Raw genomic sequence first — 24,262 nt, forward strand, 5'->3', positions numbered from 1 at the left:
CAGTTGTAGAATATTGAGGTGCAGAGGAAAAAATACAAATCTGCAGTGTATTGATATGTGCAAATGTAAAATCCTGAACAAAGCAGAATATAGAAAAAAAAAAGGTAAATTAATCAGAGAAAATTCGAATTAAATGTATAAACGACTAAATTTTCTGAGTTAAAGTAATAATGTTAGCATTCTTTTATCATTTTTATTTTTGCATTACACTCAGTGAGATTTTCACACATTATTTCTCCGTTTTGAACGATATTAAGAGAAAATTTAAAAAAAAAAAATTGGATGTCTGCTATTTGAATCGCCATTTTGACCTTTTTAACACCATTTTCATGAAGGCCAGCATTTATTTTCGGATTCTGCATACTCGAAATAGGTTAAAAACCTATGCTGGACCAAATAATAAATATTTGCCGTTAGAAGTATTTTTTTCTATAAATCGGACCAGACTATAAACATTGTCGACATTGTTGGCAATGTCAATATAGAAATGCTAACAATCGATGTAGACGGTCTTACATCGTATTGATACTATCTACACATTGCGATGTCGATCGTATCGATTTGATAAGGTGAACTAGACATGAATGAAAAATTCAAGAGGTGGGCTCAGGTGCCTAGGATGGGTAAGCATTCCCCTGAGGCTGTTTACCGTCATAACAACAAAGTCGATTTTACAGTTTATTGAATAAAAACCATCCCACAGAACAGAAAGGACTGAAGGAGTGGGAGATTTCAGCTTTTTAACAGCTGAGAAAATCTGCTAAATAATTAAAGGCAAGTGTAAGTAAACGTAAAATTTTTAGCAAATAATTTAAACGGGTGGATTTGACTTCAAATTCCAAAACTGCAGCAGGACTAAGTATTTGAATATTATGTAGTATTTCAAGCAAAAAATTGAATTTTGGAAATATTGGATGTAACAGACAATCAGATAACAGCCAAATAAGCTAGTCAAAAGTACCATCACTCTATAAACTCATGACATTAAAGGAAACAATAACTTAAAATTCTTTGACGCACTGCAGATTAATTTTATGGGATATGTACTTCCCACTTTCGCGGTTTCCTCTTCATATAGTCGGTGTTAACAGGTCATTTTAGAAATGGAGTACAATTTTTCTCTGCTGGGGATAATCCTGGTGATGTTTCTTATAAATAAAAGTAAGTTTACAGGGGATCATTTTGAAGTCATATTCAAGAGGCGATATAATCTCAAACATGCTCTTCATAGATTAATTTAAGATAACATGCAACAAAAGATTAAAGCATAAATCACGTTTTTAAACGCCAAAATTGCATAAATATACTATTAGTTAAATCAATGTTATGAATTATGAATCTTACAGTGATTGATAAATAATTGATCACAAGAATCGATGTACCTGTTTAAATTTTACCAATATTTTCAGTATGCACAATCCTTATAATGAAATCAAGTGTTTTAAATATAGGTACATTGTATTCATACGTGTTTTTCTTCTATTGGGTCAATTATGTTATAAGCAGAAGTTTTTGCGAGGATTTAATTTTGGCATTATTTGCGAGAGTATTGTGATCGCCAAAATTGAATATCTTTAAAAATTAACTGCGTTTTATTTGTAGTAGCTTCTTTAGTGATCATATTAAAATGGCTAAAATTTAATCTGGCTAAAGGTAAAAAACATATCAATTTTTAGGAACAAATCGCTAAATTTGCGTCTCGCTAAAATTTCAACTTGTACGGTTTTATCTCAATTAGGTGACAGTGATGCAGAACAAACTAATGTTTGGTCAGAATGGCAGAGCTGCGACAAAACCTGCGGTGGAGGGTTTCAATTTAGAGCACGTTATTGTCCAAATGAGCTAAACAATTGTTCAACTTTCGAGAGCCGCCGTTGTAATGAATTTGATTGTGATAAGATACCAACAACAAGTAAGTTTTCCTTATTTTTAATTCGTAAATTCCGCCAATTAAGAAAAAGAACCAATATCCAAGTAACAAATATTTGTTTTGTTCAGTTCTGACTACCAAGAGTTCTACAACAGTCCATGTGAGCACCAATGTCCGAGGCGAGTCGCTAATGAGTTCCTTCTCTGCCTCACCCACAAGTCCGCCCGGTATTTATGACTAACTACTCTTTCTGTTGTGCATGTTAATGAAGCATGCAATTATATTTGTTGTACTAAACGCATGTCTGTGAGTCACTATGATATCATGGTAGAAGATACCAAATGATATACAGAATTAAATAAGAAAGAGATTCAGTTAAACGTGTTCTAATACAATGGAATTTCTTTTTAACCTTCTACCATGATTTATTTACCTCGGCAGATCTCCCAGAAGTTTCTACCGAAATTAAAACAACACTGCTTAGTAAGTCCACACCTAAAATTGTTAGATCCACCAAACCAACGACAACAACCACCACCTCGCCACCGAAACTGGTCGCTAACCCAAGGTCAGGAGCAGTTTGTCTGCGATCAAGTACGTTTTGTCTGTGACCCCCTTGTCTGTCTGTCTGTCTGTCTGTCTATGATTTAACTATGTGGAATGTTGCTAACAAAAAGAATACTGACATTGAATTTATGGAATAAAATTTATGTGTTCTGTCATTGTATGGACTGATTTGTCTAATGTAAATTTTATTCTTTCCTTTATTGTAGGTTTGGTGATTATTGGTGTTCTCGTTTGGAATCTATTTTGAATTTCTCGTTTCCGTGGACATTTCAGAATGAATCCTTTTTAAGAACAACTTCGATAAATCCAAAGAATTGCCATGTTAATACTGAGTATAATTGTCTGGTGAATAATATTACATTATCTATATTTATTTTGAAAGGTCTGCTAGTATATTGTCAAATTCAATCACAAACTGTGTTTATTTAGGGAATATATTTTTGATTTTGAAATAATTTTTAGTGTCTTTAGTGTTTTTATAAACACATGCACGCCAGGAAATAATTCTAACAAATGAGTTTGATGATTCATGAGAACAGGAATACTTCCTCTAGATGAGCCAGATGTATAACACGTACCACTTTTATAGGAAATTAAGTACAGACAAATTGTTATTCCGTTAGGTTTAAAATGAATTTGATAACGGGAGACGCATGTATCAGTCAATTTGTAATCGTTTCATATTGCTGCAATGATTATATTTGCCCTCCTCATTTACATATTTTATTTGTCATTTATATGTATTCATGAAATGGAGTTTTATGTTTGTTATAAGTATATATTTATATATATTTATTGATTCACTGTAGTTTATTAGTTTTTTAAGTAACTGTTTAATGTCATTGTTAAAGGCAAATGTTAGGAAATGTGTAATCAAAATATTTTTTTTATTATAATGTTTTCTCCCATGCAATTTTGTGAAGATTAAAAAAAACTGATATTTTAAATGTGATATTGCAGTAATACTAAAAACAGCATCCGGAGCAAGTCTGGTACTAATTCGAAATATATCTTACGTTTTCCAGGCTTTTGAACGATATTGATTTTGTACGTGCCAGGAAAACGTCAGATATTTCGGACTAGTCTGGTTAACGTGCAGCCTTTCGAGGAAACCTCAAAGCAAGTCGCACTATGAATGGCTTTTAAGAAAAGTAAAGTTTTCTATATAAATCTGTTCATCAAAAACGTCCAAATTTCCCTAATAAAGTTAAGTAACAAAGTATTAAAGTGTGTACTTTTGTTTACTATATATTTACATCAACTGAATATTTTTGTCTTGATTTCTTGTGAAGCCCATTGCCATGAACAACACTGAGCAAGCCCCGTATGTAGTTTTCTTGAACAATGGCTGTTTCATCAGTTCTACATACAATGACATATTCATTGCATTAAAAACAATAATTATTAACAAACTTAATTTTACTATGAATGATTTTTAATACAGATGTAAATATAAACAATAAAATGCTTTCTTTGGTTGTCGCAGCTATTGCAGAAAAAATACATAACCCGCATTATAAGCGGGTTATGTAATTTTTTTCTGCAATATTGCTGCGACGTTAATTCCCGTACTAACAACCAAAGATAGCATTTTATTATTTTTAAAAATATATAAGTGGTATTGAATTTTGACTAGGTATACGCTTGCTTTGTACAGAATAATCAGCGTTATTATTATAGTTCTAATAAAATGGTGAAGATAACGAACACAATCGCAACTTCTCGGGCCTTTCCGACTAGCGGAAAAACAACCCCGAGGTTGCTTTTCCGACCTCTAATGGAAAGACCCAAGACGATGCGATTGATAACGAGAAGTGATCGGGCTCAGGAATTTTATATATACTGTTCAAATTTTAGAGAAAATACCCCGGGCCCCTGGAAATTCCAGAGGTTGGATCGGGTGCATAGGAGGAGTAAGCATTCTCTGTGGATTGATCACAATTGCCGTGAGCCCTGTGTTTTAAGTAGTCCTTGCTTGCAAATTAAGTCTAAATCAAGTTGATCAGCGATTATCGTTTTACTTCGGAAATGTTTGAAATGGGATCCGTCCACTTAAAATTCGATTTTAAAGTTATTAATTTTGTGAAAGGGCAAATTATAGACGCCAAACAAAAAAAGAAATATACTTGCATGCGATTAGAAATACGCTTTATTGTTATTCCATGCTCAGTTTCCTTGAGTACATTTCTTGATTTAGAAATCAGATGACATTTGGCCCAATTTGAAACATCATCATCATGTACAAGAAATGTTAAAAAAAATGCTAGAAATTTCGTTTTTAGTATATGAATTATAATAGTGTCGTTGTATATGTATATATGTTATTTCTTGTGACGATTATTTCTGGGTAAACCATTCAAAACAAACCTTTTTGAGATTGCTTATGCCTTTTATCCCATAAAATAATCCATATATATACGAAAATCCAATTAATTTTCACAACCTTTTTCTCTCGATTCAAATTACTACATTCGGAACTCTCTAGATTGTTCCTAGTAAATGCACTATGCGAGTTATCGCCCGTGTTTCTTTCTGCTACATTACGAATACACGGAACGAATTCTATCGTTAAACCGGGTCCGTAGGACAATATCATTTTAACGATAGAACATTCTATCTATATGTATATATGTTATTTCTTGTGACGATATTCTGTCAACCATTGCACCACAGCTTCCGGCTTGTAGTTTTCTGGTCCAGCGCCTTGACCAGCATATTGAATGACGTCATCATATATGATAAATAACCTCTCAGGAACCGCCGCGTACTTAATAGCTCCAGAATTGTCCATGGTATCAATGAGTAGTGGACATGGACATCCTTCCTCCAACAGCAGCCGAGCCGCTCCCAGTCTCTCCTCTTGTGAAGTGTGGGAACTTAAGTGAGAGAATTTGGTACCTAAGACAACCCACCCTTCTACCGGGTGTGCTTCTCTGACGTAAACAACGATGAAGTCCGCAATGTCCGAGAAATCAGCAACGATTTGCTTGAACAACGCGAACTTCATCATGAAAGGAGGTCAGGAACAGCTGCCAAAGTTCACGATCAGTGGTCTCCCTTGTTTCTGGAAATCTAATAGCTTCATTATCTTCTCTGTCTGGACATTAACAAGACTAAGGTTTGGCGCCACTTTACCGACGATGGCGGAGCGTCGAAAGATCTCAGTGCCGTGGATTCTGGTCAGAGTTTGAATTGTTTTGTACGACATAATGGGTTTCATCCCTTCTGGTCCCAACCTTCGACTTCTGGATTTAAATACTTCAAACATTTTTTGTCCTATTAGAGGAAATTTGAATACAACAGGAACCAACAGAAGCAGACGGCCGAATATCTTCAAACATCTCCACACGAGAATGAGACTTCTTTTTGGTTGAGGCTCAGTCTTCCAATCATAATCAAGTCTCCGATACATGTCCATGATGACACCTGAAATTAGAAATCATATTAACTTTGACAAAAATATAAGACAGGCACATTAATATTACTAGCGGTGAAATTGACAGATTATTGCATTTTACAACGAAATTTTATTAGTTTGTTTGTTGTTTGATTCTCTAGAACATGAATCTATGTATAATTTGTTTTGATGGAATTTATTTTTATTTATTGAGCCTCGAAATTTATTTAAGAATTCTGATGAATAGAAATTATACAAATTAAATTTACTCAAATAAATGAATTTATGGAAGAAACACAGAGGGTTTAAATAAAAGCGAAAATCATTTTTGGTGGGGGATAAATACATGTAAATGCAAAATGAAATTTATGAACAACAAATTTGACCTGGCTAGAGTTGTGTATAATATCGCTAGAATTTGTTCAAATTCTTATTCGTGAAAAGAAGACTACAATTACTACGGCCTTCAACTCGATGTATAGATACTTTATACAGGGAAATTTTCGTACCCGTTTTATTTTTCCCTTTCGTTCTATACTCTATTGAGCGAATTTAAAACGGGGCGAATTCAAAGAATACAGTATGATTTCTTAAACGAAAGTATGGACGCTTGGGCGAATGTAAAACGGGACAAAATTGTTTTCAAGTGTGAAAGAGCGAAAATAACACGGGATGAAAATAACCCTGTATTATGGAACGCCATCACTGCCTTATAGCATACAACTATGCATTTATTATGTCAATTTATCATTACGTAATGTGAACATATCTTTACGTTATGTCCATTTTTTATGAGATGATGTAAATATATCTTAACATCATGTCAATGCTGCATTACATGAAGTAAATACATCCTTTCATTATGTCAGCACTTCATAACTTGAAGTAAAAAATTCATTATATGAAGTGATAATGTGTTTACATTGTGTTAAAACTTTCTTGCATGAAATGAATTTTTCTTTACATCATTTCATTTCTTTAATATGTGAGGTCAAAACTGCATTACGTCAAGTAAATTGTGTTTTATAATTAAACTTATCATTACACGAAGTCAAAAGCCCATTCCCTTTTGAGAGTGTATATTTCTATTATATCAAAGCATTATTACGTGATATGGATTTATCTTTATTTTACGGCGAGGGCATCATAATATGAGGTGAACACATCTTACCTTTATGTCAGTGCTTTATTATGTGGGGTAAAAAGTGTATAACATAAGGTGAACATATCTTTATATTATATCAATACTTTATTGCATTATGTCAAAACTCCATTCCGTGATGTGGATATATAATTACGTTATGTCAACTCTTTCTTACGTGATTTTAAAATATCTTTATATTGTGTTAACTCTTTATCATGTTGATTCCAAAAGTTCATTACCTGATGTTAAAAACATTTACATTATCTAAAAGCTGTATATCTAGTATATAATGAATGTTGACGACCGTGATTTAATGACTGGTAAGAAGGGGGGGGGTCCTGATTGATTGGGACAAATTACAGGCACATAATATCACCCCCCCCCCCTCTTTTCCCAGACATAGCTTTACTATAGAAAATGTAATGTTCATTGAAACTCTATAATCCACTAAGGGTATTGTAATATATCTAGAAAAAAATAGGACTGATCGAAGTTGGACCCCTCTCTCCGAAATAGGATTTTCGGTTTTGGACTTTTTTTTCTTGGCTTGTCAAGTTTTTTCGGGTAAATGATTTTTTTTCTGGCTGACCTCCTCTTTCAAAAAAGATGCTACGTCACTGGAGTTAGTAATTTTTTAATCATTCCAGGGCCAGAATTCTATTACAAAAACCCACCAGTCGCTCATCTAAATCAATTGAATATGCCTTAGTAAGCATACATGGGCACATATCAGTGGCAGATAAGGGAATCTTGAAACAAGGGGGGGGGGGTATATGGTTGGAGACCAAGGGCGGAAAGCGGAGAATCTCTCAGGCTTTATAGTTTTATAGAAAAAAGTTTTCAACTTAATTCAGCTAAGCTTATTGTGAAACTAATGCAATGTCCTTCAAAGTTTAAGACCTTTATTTAAAAAAAAAAAAATCAAAATGATTGCTGCGCGACTCATAATATTTGATTCATTTAATTATGAGATTAAAATAAACACCACTGAATTTCGACGTGACTTTAATTCACAGTCGCAGTGTTAAGGCTTTCCACGTCAATCATTTGTCGCTTAAAGTTTTCATTTAAAGATGTCATTCCCAAATCGCTGAGAATCTCTTCTACGACAGTTTTTTTTTTCTCCCGCCATTTTTAGTGCTTGCGGAACGCGGAAAATACGTTATGCTCATATAAAGGCCGAGGATACCCGTGTTCGCATAACGTAATAGTGAATCGACATAATGTAGAAGAGTGTGCACAGTATGGCATGAGCTTTTCACATCAGTTAATAAAAACTAAGATCTCATGAAAAGTAAACATAACGAAATGCAAGTTGTCGAAATATAATTGTAGTATGTGTAAATGTCATAAAGAGTTGACATAATGTAAAGGAAAGTTAACACGATGCAATAATAGTGTGGGTTAATGTCATAAAGAGTTGACATAATGTAATGGAAGGTTGACACAATGCAATAGTAATTTGGGTTAATGTCATAAAGAGTTGACATAATGTAATGGAAGGTTGACAAAATACAATAGTAGTGTTGGTTAATGTCATAAAGAGTTGACATAATGTAATGGAAGGTTGACACAATGCAATAGTAGTGTGGGTTAATGTCATAAAGAGTTGACATAATGTAATGGAAGGTTGACACAATGCAAAAGTAGTGTTCTGTTATAAGGCAGTGACGGCGTTCCATACTGTATAGTATATATCGACAACGCATTGTCAATTTACATCACTTTCTTTTGTCGACACGATATATCCCCGAAAGTTTGAAATTAAAGATACCACGGAGTCTGACACTTCTGTTTCATACTTGGATATTTTATTTGAAGAAAAAAAACTTTAATGTTGTTCTAACAACAAAGAATTATGATAAACATGATGACTTTTTAATTGTCAACTTTTCTTATTTATGCAACAATATACTCTTATATTTCCATTTCTGTTTTTTTCTCTGTGATAACTCTTTGAAAGTTAGGGGAGTTTATTTCTTGATAATTCTGCCGGAATATAAATTAGGCAGGTCGATAGGTCAGGAGCTAAGGAGGTATAATATGCATGCAAATCTCGTGCGCATCTGTCTCTGTGTCTGACGCTAAGGAGGCCAAATATGCATGTAAATCTCGTGCGGCTGCCTTTGTGTTTGACGTCAGTGGGCGAGGACTATTGAATGGAATTGGCATGGGAGTCCTCGTGTAATTTAAATCGATTAGTCTACATTTTTAGACGGAGGCTGTATGACAGCCTCCGGGTATTGGGATTGTCTTGCCCATGACGTAAATAATGAGGATTCACCAAGCACCATCTATCGGTGGAATTGTTTTCATTACCTTGGGAATTGTATTTTTAGAGCGACTCTGAGTTTCACTGGTACACCGGCCGCCAGGATAGGCATAGTCTAAAGCAAAGATCGCGTCACATACAAGTATAAACAAACAGATCTACTTTTTCTAAATAAACAGGATTTGTCGAATATATTTAAAATGACGTGTATATAAATACATTTCCTACGGAATATGTAAAAAAAATGTGATTTAATGTTAATTTTTTATCAGACAGAATATTAGGAGATTTTGTTCCAACAGACGATGATAAAGCGCGTTTTACAATATGCCGAGCCTTTTCCCACCGATTCTCACACCAAAACAAGAACGAGAAGAAATGTAGTGGCGGATCTAGAGGGAGTTTGGGGGGTTTTAACATCCGCGGAGAGTGATCGAGGAGCCCCACTTATCAATTGCTTCTTTTATTAAAGTAAAAACTATCCTCTTTCACATCTCAAACTTTAATAATTTTTTTATATACAAGATTACATGTATTTCTTATCATTGGTATTCGTGTCAATTTTTTTACCCTACATTATTGGTAAAGTGATTGTTTTAACAGAGTTACTGAAAAGCAGAAATCATAGTTATATATTTATAACTTTTTCTCTACATAATTTGTAATCATGTCTCATTGTTAATGATTGTTTTAAACAGATAAACTGAAAAGGACAGCCATTTCCACTGGTATACGAGTAAAGAAAGACATTTTTTGGGTTAAATCTGTCATATGATGAAATACTTCATTTGATACTTCCAGAAATATTAGTTGTCAAATTTGTCAAGATATATCTTTGTTATTGTAAGCAATACTCTAGTTCTCCAAAAACAAAAACTTGTGAAATAGCAAGTCTTATGAATTTTATTGTTCTGTTTACATAAAGTAAGAAAGCATAATATTTTATTCCACTCAAAAATTGTGTTCTGGCACGAATATTTATTGCATGTTATTGAAGTTGTATTACTTAAAAAAAATTCTGTGTTGCTTTCAAGCTAGATCACCCCATTTTGTATCACAAAGGTCTAAGACAAACTGTACTATATTATGTTGTTCATGTCCAATTATCTGGCTTGTTCTTTTTCCGTGTTAGCTCATATCATAAAATTATTACAATAAGGCCGAGAAATTTTGATTTTGGTAGCTGTTACATGTCATAATTATGTTAACAGTAGGTCTCTGTGACCTACCGGTATAAATAAGATATCTGGAAATATGGAAACTCCTGACTGGCTGAGGCCTAGTGCTGAATCCAGAAATTCTGAAAAAGGGGAACCAGTTTGAGGTCAGGGGAGGGGCCTACAACCACAATTAAAACATTCATTTATCCAATATTGTGTATTTTTGGGACTCAAAAGGGAGGGGGCCTGGGGCCCCTTCCAAATCCGTCAGTAGGCTCATGACTAGAACATACTAGACCTACATTCATCAAACCGGGCCTGGGGGCATAAAACTTAGACAAGCTCACTTTTGATCTCAGTCTCACTTTTCCACTATATATTCCTTAAGTGAGACTGAGATAAAAAGTGAGCCCGTAAAAGTTTTATGTCAACCAGGCCTAGTCAATTACTGTTTCTTACGTTGAAGTGTTTAACCCCCTTCCCCGCAGTCACGCATTTTAACGCATATACCGTTTCCTATTTCTAACGCAAAATCACGCATATACCGTTTCCCCGCAATCACGCATTTTCACGCACTTTAAAAAGTTGATTTAATCTTCAATTTATTGCCAAATTCCTTCTATTTTATACTTACTAAAATCAAATAAAATAAGAAAAGTTAGTTTCCTATTAAAATATTACGTTCTAATATCATTTACGCTAAACTTTAGAGAAACTTATAAAATGCTATAAAGTGCTTGCGGGGAAATGGGAAAGTCATATTTCTATGAAGTGAACGTTAAGTGTATGTTTCATAACATTTCAGTAAGTCGTACTTTGATTAAAATCTAAACCTACAATTTTATTTCACAATGAAATGGAAATATAAGGAATCACTGTCTAATTAGTATAGTATGCCAGGGACATCAACGATAGTGGGAAACATGGGATAATTGATGCATAACAGTATTCTGTTTTTTCCCCTGATTTTCACAAGGAACAAACGATTTATGTGAACATTCGGCAGGAAATGCTCACTCCTTCATGGCACCTGATTCCACTCCTGATGTATTAAAGGTCCGTGTGTTTGCTTTGTTCATGATTTATATTGTTCGAATGTACTTTTCAGCTTGTATACCGTTCAATATCTCCATTTATACTATTCCTTTATATAAAATGCAACCCACAACCATACATGACTTTTATAATGTATTACGACATCATTTACCTATAAAAAGGTGAAGCTGACAAACAGTGATTTAGTCAAACGTTGTCTGAAGACATAACCTTGGCTGTGGAGTAAGTTTTACTTGATTCACTGTTGTTAAACATGATATATAGTGTATCGATAAATTTTCATAAAAAAATGTTTCGATGGTTATCAGGAAGCAAGGAATTTTACAAAAATTCTATAGAAGTAATTGAAACCAATAATAATAACACCCCGCTTGAAAGTGGGGGAGGGGGTCTATATAGTATATCGGGACGTCCGTCCGTTACGCTTTGGGATAGAGTGCCCATCTCTTATTAGCAACTTCTCTTAAACCGATGAATGTTAATGAAGATTTCACAGAATATTTGTTATATAGCGCTATTGTGCGTTTTCCTTTTTGATCTGACACATACTATAGTATTCCGGTTTCCCAAAGTAAAACATGGACCGTGCCATTTTAACCATATGGTAGACGGTGACTCACAGTAAATCTATAGTGTTTTTAAGAATCTGTATAGATCGATATTATACTAGGACAGGAAGAAATCACCGAAATAACTTTAAAAAATATTTTTCTCTATAAATTCGATTGAAACATTTTTACATTAACTTTATTATTTATTTATTTTTTTTTATTTTTTTTTTGATTTTGGAATGTGGAAAAAGGATCACACCATTGCTTTCAACCATTGATCAGATCTGCCCTGTTCAAATATAGAATTTAAATACAAAGAGTAAATATGAAACCTCTTTGTGATTTAAAGCACAGCAAACATTGCCAATAAGAAAATTTAACATTTCGTCCATATTACATTTTCCATTGTTTCGGACATTCTGCTTCTTTGTGTTTTCTGATTTGAGAAATGATATCAAAAACTTAAAATAATTTTGAGCCCATGCGTACAACACTCCTATATTAAAATCAAATCATTACAGAGAATAGGTTCTCAATGTCAGAAATTTTAACAACAGTGTTTTTTACATGCAGCACTAAGTCTTTGTTTTTGACGCATGTTCCATTTTTTTAAATTTCTGTTTTTTGTTTTAAAACCATTTTGAATTGGTTTATAAATTTCTAAATAATAAAAAATCAAATCTCAGTACTTTTAAATTGCATAAATAGGTTTTAATGAAAAAGAACTACTGTGGGATAACCTACTAAGCAATCGTAAGCAGCGTACAGGAGATCGAGTTATACTTGTAATTAGCAAAAGTTGATCACGGAGGGAAAGAATCTGATTTAATGTGCATAATAAATTTTTAACGGCATCTTACCTGGAAATTTAGCTGCCGCTGTTTTGATCCGCCATGATTAAGCAAAGTAATGTTGATAAAGTTATCTGTATAGCAAATCTTGTTGCGGGGTCACAAAATAGAATGATACGTCATCATCCCTCGTTTTAACGGTCAATTTTTGGGTCTTTAAATATGGTTATTTCACAAATTGATAGAGGCGTGATCCAAGAAATGTTCTTCATTATTGACACCCCCACCCCACCCAGCACACAAACAAAAGGGGTTTACAGGCCTTAGTGAAATAAACGAATTTAGATGTCTTAAAGTCGTCTTATACACGTATTCACTACATACGTACAAGAGGTTTTTAATGCTTTTTGACCTAATATACCTACTAATCAAGTAGATCGTAACATATATCTCTCCTCATTCAATTAACATCTCTACGACTATAATTGGTTTATTTTTTTTTGTGAATTTTCTTAAGCCGAATATAATTTCTGTGAGATGATCTTACTTCATCTTAATGTCCTCATAATCAGTTACTAGTATTGGGAAAAAAATTGGTTTGTCCTAATTTTTCCCTACCCATCCCTTTCTAGTGTGCTAATCTTTTATATGTAAATGGTCTGCCCTTTTTTCATAACGTTTGAGTGTTTTGTGCTAAAACTATCAATTTCATATTTTTGACCTCTTGACCTTGGTGTATTACCTACTTAGAACTTTAATATTGGCCTTATTTATCTGAATGTACGTGCTAGGGTGTTCATATATTTCAAATGTATATTCCTTGTGACAAGACCTTCCTCTGACAACCAACAGTTTTTTTTTCTTACAAATTATTTTATTTTACTACTCATCTGCAGGGCAAACAAATAACGTTTGGCGGAGTTATTTTGATAATTAAATAACGTTTTTAAACAATTGTTTTTACGTAAAATTTCACCAAAAAATTCATTTTGGCCTGTAATAGAGCAGTACCGTATTTATCGTAAAAGGGTATATTGCTAGGCCATTATATACGCACCGAATTGTCGACTAATTTTATTCCTTATTTCCTGATTATGACAAAGAGCAAAGGGCGAGTGTGACCGGTCTGCTGGGGATGCTCACTCCTCCATGGCACCTGATCCCACCTCTGATGTTTTGGGGGTCCGTGTTTGCTCTGCTCTAATTTTGTATTTTAATTGACTCTTGAGCTTGAGTACTGTTCGTTATTTCCATAAATTACATTCTACAGATGAACTCGTCTCATTTTTTTTTTTGTTCCTAACTTCAACACCACTAACATATTTTTTTTTCATGGCAAAATTATTAACAGCAGCCAGGAGAATTTTCAAGATTTTGGTTACTGTATTTGTCTAAAGTAAAGTCAATGACACTTCGACCCTTTTGAGATGCTTGTTTGTTATAAACTCCTAAGAAACCGATAGTATACCCTAATTTTAACCACTAGTTATAGACTCTTAAATACTTCGTGTATTTTACAAAAAAAAAAAAAAATGAAAGAATTAAGGGCTTAAATATATATGTAGGAATAAAAAAGTGATTTGTTCTTATTCAAACATAGTCAGTGGGATAGGACAAAAGTTATTCTAACTTAGGTTGTCCTCTCCAACACAAATAGAATAACAACAAAACTTATCAATGAAGACATAAATTTGACATCAGATTTAAAAAGAAACAAAGCAAGGTAAGAAAAAAAAATTGCAACAAAAACATGAAATTGAAAAGAATTATCCCTTTCCTTCATCTTTATTATATTCTTGGTTTATTTGTCAGATGATATTTAGTCCTGATTCAACTTTTAAATATCATCGTCATGTACAAGAAAATTAATAAAACAAGGGACTTTTCTTTTTTATGAACTTTTCGTTTTTTGTTTTTTTTGTTTAAGTAATTATACGATATTAATAAAGCTGATAATTATATGTAATGTAATAAGTCTTTATGTTTGTAGACGTAACCATTATTTATGATGGCGATATTGTGCCAGCCATTGCATTACAGCTTCCGGTTTGTAGTTTTCTGGTCCTGCGCCTTGGCCAGCATACTGAATGACGTCATCATATATAATGAATAACCTCTCAGGAACCGCCGCGTACTTAATAGCTCCAGAATTGTCCATGGTATCAATAAGTAGTGGACATGGACATCCTTCCTCCAATAGCAGCCGAGCCGCTTCTAGTCTCTCCTCTTGTGAAGTGTGGGAACTTAAATGAGAGAATTTAGTACCTAGGACAGTCCACCCGTCTATCGGATGTGCTTCTTTAACGTAAACAACGACAAAGTCCGCAATGTCTGAGAAATCAGCAACGATTTGCTTGAACAACGCGAACTTCATCATAAACGGGGGTCAGGTACAGCTGCCAAAGTTCACAATCAGTGGTCTCCCTTGTTTCTGGAAATCTAACAGCTTCATTATCTTCTCTGTCTGTACATTAACAAGACTAAGGTTTGGCGCTACTTTACCGACGATGGCGGAGCGTCGAAAGATCTCTGTGCCATGATTAATTAATTGCACTTGCATAGTCTTGTATGACAATGTTAATTCCATTCCCTTTGGACCCATTTTTTTGGTGAAACCTTTAAAAACATTATATATTTTTTGTCCTATCAAGGGAAATCTTAAGACAACAGGAGTTATTGCAAGGAGACGATAGGCTAGTTTGAAACATCTCCACACGAGTATAAGGCTTCTTTTTGGTTGAGCCTGCGCCTTCCAATCATAATCAAGTCTCCGATACGTGTCCATGACGATGTCTGAAATTAGAAATCATATTTACTTTGACAGAAATAAAAGACTGGCACATTAATATTATTAGTGGTATTCCCTAATCTGTCTAGAAAAGGTAAAAGAGAATTTTGACGGTGAGCTCTGAGTAAGACACATCAAGGCAAATGGAATAATGGCATAGTTCTACACGAATAAGCAAAGTTAATGATAGAAAAAATTAAGTTATCGCGTACACAATAAAGTTTATTGTTAAATTTGTCAATAAAACGAGGTACGCTATTGAAAAACAAGTTGATGAAACAAGAATATCAGTAGACTCGTTTAAAGTCATCATTTCATAAATATTGTGGTCGATACAATAACCTTGTCAGTAAATACAATCTATCAATATTAAAATTAAGTCTAATTAAATACTGACTGACTTTTTTTTCATACTAATTATCAGGCTACTGTTAACACTCTGAATTATGTACGATTTTTTTTCGCTATTTCCCGATAATATCAAAGAGTTTTGAGCTTGAATACTGTTCGTTATCGCCATATATATTTCACACAATTTATTCTCGATCTAAGTACATGTTTATTTCAAACATTTAATTATACCAAGATAAGTGACTATTTTGCATTTTTAAATGAAGTTTTATATTAAAGCAAACAACAGCAAGCTCTATTTATCTATATTTAGTTGACTTTGTGAGTGGGGGGGGGGGGGGTTGTTGTAAATTCTCCATACAATGTTTCCTGGACTACTTAATTTCTTCTAGAATTATATGTATTTTAGCTCGTAACATTGTATTGAGTTGACTAGCTGTAACTTGGAAAAAAGACTGCTGGCAATATAAACAGATTAGTTAATTCAGCATATAAATTTGAAAAATAAATGACAGTAATTTTAAAGAAAGAAGCATTGCATTTCTTTCTTTTATTTATTTATCCTAATTTCTTTTTTTATCATTTAGCTTAAATGTTTGTGTAAAATTTTTAAGAGAGTGACCTAGCATCTAATATTAATTATTAGTAACTGATGTTAAATGTGGCCTGTTACGTTATAGGGGGGTATTAAAACTTAAAAGCTGTTTGTCCACAATTTGAAGAGTTAAAAAGTTAATTTAAAAAAACCCTGTGGGAATCGGATTTGGTTATATGTAGAAAGATATAGAGAAAAGTTGACTGTCGCTTGTTCCTCTTATTGCAACAGCTTTAGCACCTCACATCCAAGTCATTATTCAGAGTTGTTTACACTCAATGTCTGAAACCATCAAAACCCAGCAAGAAACAATTAAAAAACAAGCCGATGAAATTAAAAGTGTTCAAGAAATAAACTCTGACCTTGAAAAAAGAGTAAACGACTTAGAATGTGGCCTTGATGACCTTGAACAATACGGCCGAAGAACATGCCTACGCTTCCATAATGTCAACATTACAAATGAACAGGCCCAGAACACTGATGATGTTGTAATTGATATTTGTAAAACAATGGGTGTCAACATTGTACCTGACGACATCAACAGGTCTCATCCCATCGGCCGCCCTAACTCCAACAATCTTAGGCAAGTAATCTGCAGGTTTCGCAGCTGGAAAATCAAAAACAAAATCTACAGCGCGAAGAAAAACCTAAAGGATAATCCGCAAAATCCCAGCAAAATATTTGTCACTGAAGATTTAACAAAGTACAGACAACTTGTGGTTAAAAAAATTATAGAAGCAAAAAAGGCAAACAAACTGCACAGTTTCTGGACATATGACGGTAGAATCTATATTAAAACCGAAAAAGAAGGCGACAGAATCCAAATAACATCGCTGGATGATTTGTATGAACTAATCGAATAAATGCATCAAACATGTGCCTTTAAATAGTAGATCTGTGTCACACGGTGAAAGTGAGTTCTACATTTAAAACGTTATAGACATGTTTTAAACATGATAATATATATTTTCCACACTCTCCAATACCTGTTTATTGTTTTGTTCTCAGAACAATGCTGTTATACAAGCTTTGTTTATTTACAATCATTGTCAGTCTTGTTTATATGTTTGCTTTGACTGACTTCCAAGTACTTGTTCTTGTAACAAGTTTTAGTTCATTATTTTCTGTTTACTGTTTGCTTTTTATTATGATTACATCTGCAATGGGTTTCAGTTTATCTAGACAATTTCAAGATCTTTGCAATATTCAACTTTGCTGTTCTTTGCGGCTTTATTTTCCTATTTTTTACCAACCCAAAACATTAGTTATTACCGATCATGGGTAATACTCTTGAACAATATCGAGCCGCAATTGGAATTTTTTACCTTCGAAATAGATGCACATTCAAATCCATGAATTACTGTTTTTTCAGATTGGTATATTTAGTTTGGCTTTTGTGGAAAGCTTACCTATTTTGTAAACAAAAATTCAAAGTTTGTAAGAAACATGCAGCATATTTTCAGCATGTCAATTTTCTTTTTCAACTTATGAGTATATTATTAATGCTGTCTGGTGATATTGAATCAAATCCTGGGCCTACAGATAACTCTTTCCATACTTTAGATATATTTCATATAAACATAAGAAGTATAAGAAACAAAATTGAAAATTTAATATCATTTGTCAGTGATTATCATATTTTGTGTTTTACTGAAACACATTTAGACTCAAATATTGATGATAATGCTATTTCGATTGAGGGGTTTTCTACAATTTTTCGCAAAGATCGTAACTCATATGGAGGCGGTACCCTGATTTATGTATCAGATTCACTTCGTGCCATAAGACGCACTGACCTTGAACCCTTGAATACGGAATGTATATGGATAGAAGTTAGCGACCCTATAAGTAATATTTACCTTTGCTGTCTATATCGGCCTCCGAATTCTGATAAATCCTTTTGGAAAAACGTAATGTGGTCCATTGAAAAAGTTTCTGATATATCCAATAAGATAATTATCCTTGGAGACTTAAATGTAGATTTTTTAGATATTCCACGCACTCATATTGTTAACGAAATTTTGTCTCAGTATAGTCTTAGCAATATTGTCAATGAAGCAACGAGAGTCACGAGTAGATCGAGCACGCTTATTGACCCAATTCTGGTTAGCACAGACATCAAGGTGCTTCACTCTGGAACTGTTCATGTTGATAATTTTATAAGTGACCATAAAGGAACATATGTTTTTGTTAAATCAGATGTTATTCAAAATCAATCATACGAAAGAAAGGTTTGGTTATATAAGCACGCAGATATGGATAAATTGAATTCTCTCATTGAAAATACTGATTGGAATACGCTTATAATTGAGGCACCTGATATAGATCAAGCAACGAAAAATTTTACATCAACATTTTTGAATAAAGTAAAGGAATGTATTCCTGAAAAATCGGTTGTAATTCGTCCGAAAGATAAACCTTGGTTTGATTCGGCTCTGCGTAAAACACATAGAAACAAGAATAGATTATTTAGTAGGGCCCAAAGGACAAAAAGAAATTCTGACTGGGAAAAATATAAGAAATGCAGGAATAAGTTTAACAATATGAAAAAAATCGCCATTGAAAATTATCATAATAACATAGAGCATCATATTACAGACGCAAGTAAAAATAATTCCAAACTTTACTGGAAGTTATTGAGAGATATATTTAAAGTAAAATCTACTACCGATATTCCTCCTCTACAGTATACCTCTGTTAATGGTGACGCATGTGTGGCTTTTACAAATGAAGAGAAAATAGATGTTTTAAATGATTATTTTGCTTCTATCTCTTGTATTGACGAAAACGACGCTATTTTACCTAATTTATATTCTGTGTGCAATAACCCATTTGATACAGTCTGTATTGATGAACAAGAGATTATAGATATTATTTCAATTATTCCTGTTAACAAAGCAATAGGTCCAGATAATATTAGTCACAAGATGTTGAAATCTACCATGTATACTATTGTAAAACCATTATGTTTATTGTTTAATAGGTCATTAGTTGATTGTATTTTTCCTTGCAAATGGAAAGTTGCCAATGTTCTCCCTTTATTTAAAAAAGATGATCCATCTGTTATGTCTAATTATAGACCTGTGTCACTGTTAAGTTGTATTGGTAAAATAATGGAACGAATCATATTCAAACACTTGTATAATCACTTTCGTGACAACAATCTTTTTTATAAATACCAGGCTGGATTTTTACCAGGTCATTCCACTGTATATCAACTAATAGAAACATATGATACTGTTGTTAAAGCCATCGATGATGGTGAAAATTGTTGTATGATATTCTGTGATCTTTCTAAAGCATTTGATCGTGTGTGGCACAAGGGTCTCTTGTTCAAACTTAGAACTTATGGTATAGAGGGAAATATGTTTCATTGGTTAAAGAGTTACATAGAAGGTAGATCACAAAGAGTTTTATACAGAAACTTGCTATCTGACGAAAAACCTATACACGCCGGTGTCCCTCAAGGCTCAGTGTTAGGACCTTTATTATTTCTTATATATGTTAATGATGTTGCTGAAGAAATGACAAGTTTTTGTAGATTATTTGCAGACGATAACTCCCTACAACAGTCATCTAAAAATGTTAATACTATTGAAAACAAACTGAATTCTGATCTTAACAAGCTAGAAATCTGGTCGAAAAAATGGCTTCTTAAATTCAATCCTACTAAAACTAAAGCAATATTTTTTAGCCTGAAAAAAAGTGTTATTTATCCTAAACTTTTCTTCCAGCAAAGTCAGCTAGAATTTGTTTCTTTTCATAAACATTTAGGAATTTTTTTCTCGCAAGATCTTAGTTGGTCTACACATATTGATACTATTCTAGCCAATGCATATAAAAAATTGGGCTTGTTAAAAAAACTTAAATTTGTTGTCAACCGAAAAACTCTTTCACTCATGTACACAACCTTTATTAGACCACAGTTAGAATACGCTTCCTTGGTGTGGGGTGGATGTAATATAGGTGACAGCGAAAAATTAGAAAAATTACAATTATGTGCTGCTAGAATTGTCACAGGATTAACTCTGTTAGCTTCTAAAGATGCACTTTACATTGAAACTGGATGGGAACCATTACATGAAAGAAGGAAAAAGACCAGACTAACTACAATGTATAAAATTGATAAAAACCAAGTTCCTGAATATCTCACAGATATAATCCCTAACTTACGATGTAATTCATCAAGTTACAGTACGAGAAACTCGCAGAACTATAACATACCCAAATGCAGATTGCAAGCTTACAAATCAACTTTCGTTCCCCTTGTTATTGAAGAATGGAACTCATTACCTCTTAATGTAAGAAATTCTCCCTCGTTATCTATTTTTAAAAAGTCTATTTCTTTCAATAAACAAATGCCACCCTCTTACTTCAGTTATGGAAATCGACGCTTAAATATAATACACACGAGGCTCAGACATAACTGTGTGCTTAATAGCGATCTTTTTCGATGTAATGTAATCTTGAGTCCACTATGTTCTTGTGGAAGAGTGGAGGATACTCATCATTATTTCTTCTCATGAAAAAATATACAGAAGCCAGGAAAGAATGAATTTTTTGACAAATTTTTGCGATTGGGTAAATTACACACTGTCGATACTCACACTTTACTCTGGGGAGATAAAACGTTAAATGATTTTGAAAATGAATACCTATTTTCTATTGTACAAACTTTTATTAAAAAGTCAGGACGATTTGGTTGATACAATAATTATTTCTAATTGTAAATCTTATACAGCATGTCTATTACATATGAAATGTATTCTATTGAATGTGTTTTACTCTGATTACTATATATTATTATTATATTATTATTATTGTTATTTCATTTTAAGCTGAAACCCATGTATGTAAATATGTTTGGTATAATGTATATGTACACTGGAGAGGGCGTAATAAGTTTTTAGAACTTTTGCCCAATCCCATTTGTAAAGTATAATCAATAAAATATGTTCAAATCACTGTATTAGAATCAGAATGGGTGCAAGTTTGGTTAATCCCCCCTTAAAATATTCAGTCAAGCCCATTTCGGTACGGTGTAACATTTTCAATAAATCTTACCTGAAAATTTAGCTGCTGTGAATCCTCATAGTTTACCAAAACAACAGAGGAATCTTATATATTGAGATCATTTTCATAGTAAACTGGCCAATGGGTCACAAATTAGAACGATATGTCAGCTCCAAGTTACGCTCTAATAAGCGACCTTTAACATTTTATGTTATAAATATGGTCCAGCGTTTTCATGGTATTGAATTGTTATTGCAATTTACGTCAAAAAGGCGATTTAAGTAAATGTTGGTAACCTTTTCCCGAGTACCATGAGATTTGGTGCCGAAGGGACCAAATCGAATGGCGAGGGAAAAGTTTAACAACATACTTAGTACATGCTTCACACGAGAAATTAAGCCCTTTGTGTGTCTGTCTATTTAATTACAAATCTTTGTGTGTTTCTTATTATTTAATCAAGATAACGATAGTTTGACCCTGAGTGCTACCATTTGGTACAGGCCCAGAAGTGATAATTATACCCTCGGGGTAATATCTACCTGTCAGGTTAAGGCCGGTTTACACGGTAAAGCAAGCTGTATAGACCTTGCTGTATACAGCAAAATGTTACTGTGTGTACGGCGCTATTACACGGAATTTAAACCTCCCCGAAGTCATATATTCCACGCGTTCGAATAGAACTTGTCTCTATTCTGTACAGCAAGTTGTATGAGACTTTTTTCTCTGGCCAATCAGTGGACTGGGATTTGTGTAATCTATTTATGCTTCACTGACCACTTCATTGGATGCAATGTATCATTCTTTTTAAAATCATTGTTAGAAAGTTTAATACATGATTTTATAATATATGCATGTGATAAGACTATCTAAAGAGTATGTTGCTACATGAATAAGGGAATTTTGAAATTCATTATATTGCGTTAGGGGACAGAAATATCTACAATTTTATGTTCAAAATGCATTGGTCACAATTCAAATCTTCGAAATATCAAACTATTTTCACAAATCTTTCTTTGAGAATAATCTGTTATGCATGGAGTAAATCTGTAATTTGTGCAAGAATTTCGTAATACTTTTTCAATTAAATTTCTCCCAAAGTGTTTAATATATTGCATTACATGTTGGTATATATTTTCTCAAACTCAAACAAGTCTTTTGAGTTTTTTTTTCTCAAATCTGAGATTTTTTTTCTCAAGTCTGGGATTTTGCTACAAACGTTTTTTCCGACTCAGACGAGGAAAAAAATCTCAGAATTCTCAAAAATTTTCAGATTGGTGTAAAGGGCCTACCAGTCTCAAACAAAATTATTTTATCTCACAGAATTATTTTACGGTAAAATGATCGTAAATGTAATGACGGTGTTCATTTCAATCAATAAACACAGGAAAATAGCCTGCAAGCACAGAAATAATTTTATTTTCTCCCAAAACTGGGGGGGGGGGGGGTTATAACGCACATGTATAAAAAAAAATTCATCTAGAATTGTCCACGCATGGAATTAAGCACAGTAATCTTTACTTGGAGAAATAAAAAAGAAAGAATAATAGGAATATTCTAGTGCGTGTTGTACATTACATGTACTATACCTTTATTTATACAGAAAGTAAATTAATTATTAATCAAATTCATACTTTAGTGTGGTATTTGCATGGAAAATTTATTATTACAATGTTCATGTTTATCAGAAAAGGAAATATATAACTGGATAAAGTATCAAACCTCCTCGGTCCAGTCTTTTTTCTCTGGTATTTATATTACATGTATTACATGTATACTATAAGTGTAAATTATACATGTAATTGTGCGCAAATATTAAAATGAATCTGTCTGAAATTCCATGGACAAATATATTTCTGTTTGTTTCGAAGTAATATGAAAGTCACTATTCATTGATCATTGTTTTGTTTTTTTAACAAACAGTATTTTTTTTAGTATGACAACTTACATTTTGAAATCAAAAGTAGTATGATCCGTAGTTTTTAAAACTTTTACATCATTACGCGGTGAAACGTTTATTTACGATATGATATTAGAGATAAATCAAATTATCATTACTTGATGAGCGTATGCGAGATTGGCTTGGATTTCCAATTTAATGATGATGATGACGATGATACAAATTAAAATATAACAGATTTTTCCTCTTCCCATGCTTCTATGTCGATTGAATCGAACCTGATTAGGGCGTTTTATTTGTTTGCATAACAAAGAATTGAACATAAACCTGTTTTACCGTGTGTACAGGTAGGTAACATATTACAAAAGTTGTATACGACAAGTTGTATACAACTTGTATTACCGTGTAAACCGGCCTTTACGGTCTACAGTGAGTAGTTTTCAAACACAATACAGGTTCATTTCTACAGATTCAAAAATCTCTGTATGAAGATAGTCATGTCATTTAAATGGATTTAAGTCAGGAGCAATTTAGTTTTGTAAACATTATTAAAAATTTGTTTTGGTGCTCTAATTTATAAATTTCTCATGAAAAGCAAAGAATTCCACAGAAAACGAAAAGCAGAAAAAGGAAGGTTTACGGTTGGATATACATGTACACTACTTGAGCAATATAGGACGGTTCCTGCGTATTTGAACATCTTTAAAAATCATATTCTAATGCAATATTTTGTAAAACACTTTTTCATTGGCTAATGCACTGATGTTTGAAGCAGTAAAACGAGCATTAACGAGCGTGAAAGCTTTTTCA

At 33.1% G+C, this 24,262-nt stretch overlaps 2 protein-coding genes and 2 pseudogenes across 2 annotated transcripts; 2 read left to right on the forward strand and 2 right to left on the reverse strand.

The window, feature by feature from the left end:
• The first annotated feature begins 1,079 nt into the window (after positions 1 to 1,079).
• Positions 1,080 to 2,481, forward strand: LOC134263244 (uncharacterized). Its single transcript, XM_062745560.1, has 4 exons — positions 1,080 to 1,161; positions 1,739 to 1,912; positions 1,999 to 2,097; positions 2,312 to 2,481. Exons 1-4 carry the CDS (start codon positions 1,104 to 1,106, stop codon positions 2,479 to 2,481), a joined length of 501 nt encoding a protein of 166 aa, XP_062601544.1. The 5' UTR covers positions 1,080 to 1,103.
• A 2,588-nt stretch (positions 2,482 to 5,069) lies between these two features.
• LOC134263245 (thyroxine 5-deiodinase-like) lies at positions 5,070 to 12,960 on the reverse strand (annotated as a pseudogene).
• A 1,767-nt stretch (positions 12,961 to 14,727) lies between these two features.
• LOC134263242 (thyroxine 5-deiodinase-like) lies at positions 14,728 to 21,741 on the reverse strand (annotated as a pseudogene).
• LOC134263246 (uncharacterized) lies at positions 16,755 to 17,584 on the forward strand (the record flags this gene model as incomplete). Its single annotated transcript, XM_062745561.1, has 1 exon — positions 16,755 to 17,584. A coding segment is annotated over one exon (651 nt), but the record flags the coding sequence as incomplete, so codon positions are not given.
• Positions 21,742 to 24,262: the final 2,521 nt, after the last annotated feature.

Source organism: Saccostrea cucullata, unplaced genomic scaffold (assembly GCF_032062105.1).
Source record: "Saccostrea cucullata isolate Sc308-1 unplaced genomic scaffold, CSIRO_AGI_Scuc_v1 ctg1418, whole genome shotgun sequence".
Taxonomy (NCBI): Eukaryota; Metazoa; Mollusca; class Bivalvia; order Ostreida; family Ostreidae; genus Saccostrea; species Saccostrea cuccullata.

Coding starts and splice junctions, on each gene's coding strand:
- LOC134263244 (XM_062745560.1), top strand. CDS start 1,104: ATGGAGTACAATTTTTCTCTGCTGGGGATAATCCTGGTGATGTTTCTT. Junction 1,162..1,738: donor GATGTTTCTTATAAATAAAA/GTAAGTTTACAG, acceptor TATCTCAATTAG/GTGACAGTGATGCAGAACAA. Junction 2,098..2,311: donor CTCACCCACAAGTCCGCCCG/GTATTTATGACT, acceptor TTACCTCGGCAG/ATCTCCCAGAAGTTTCTACC.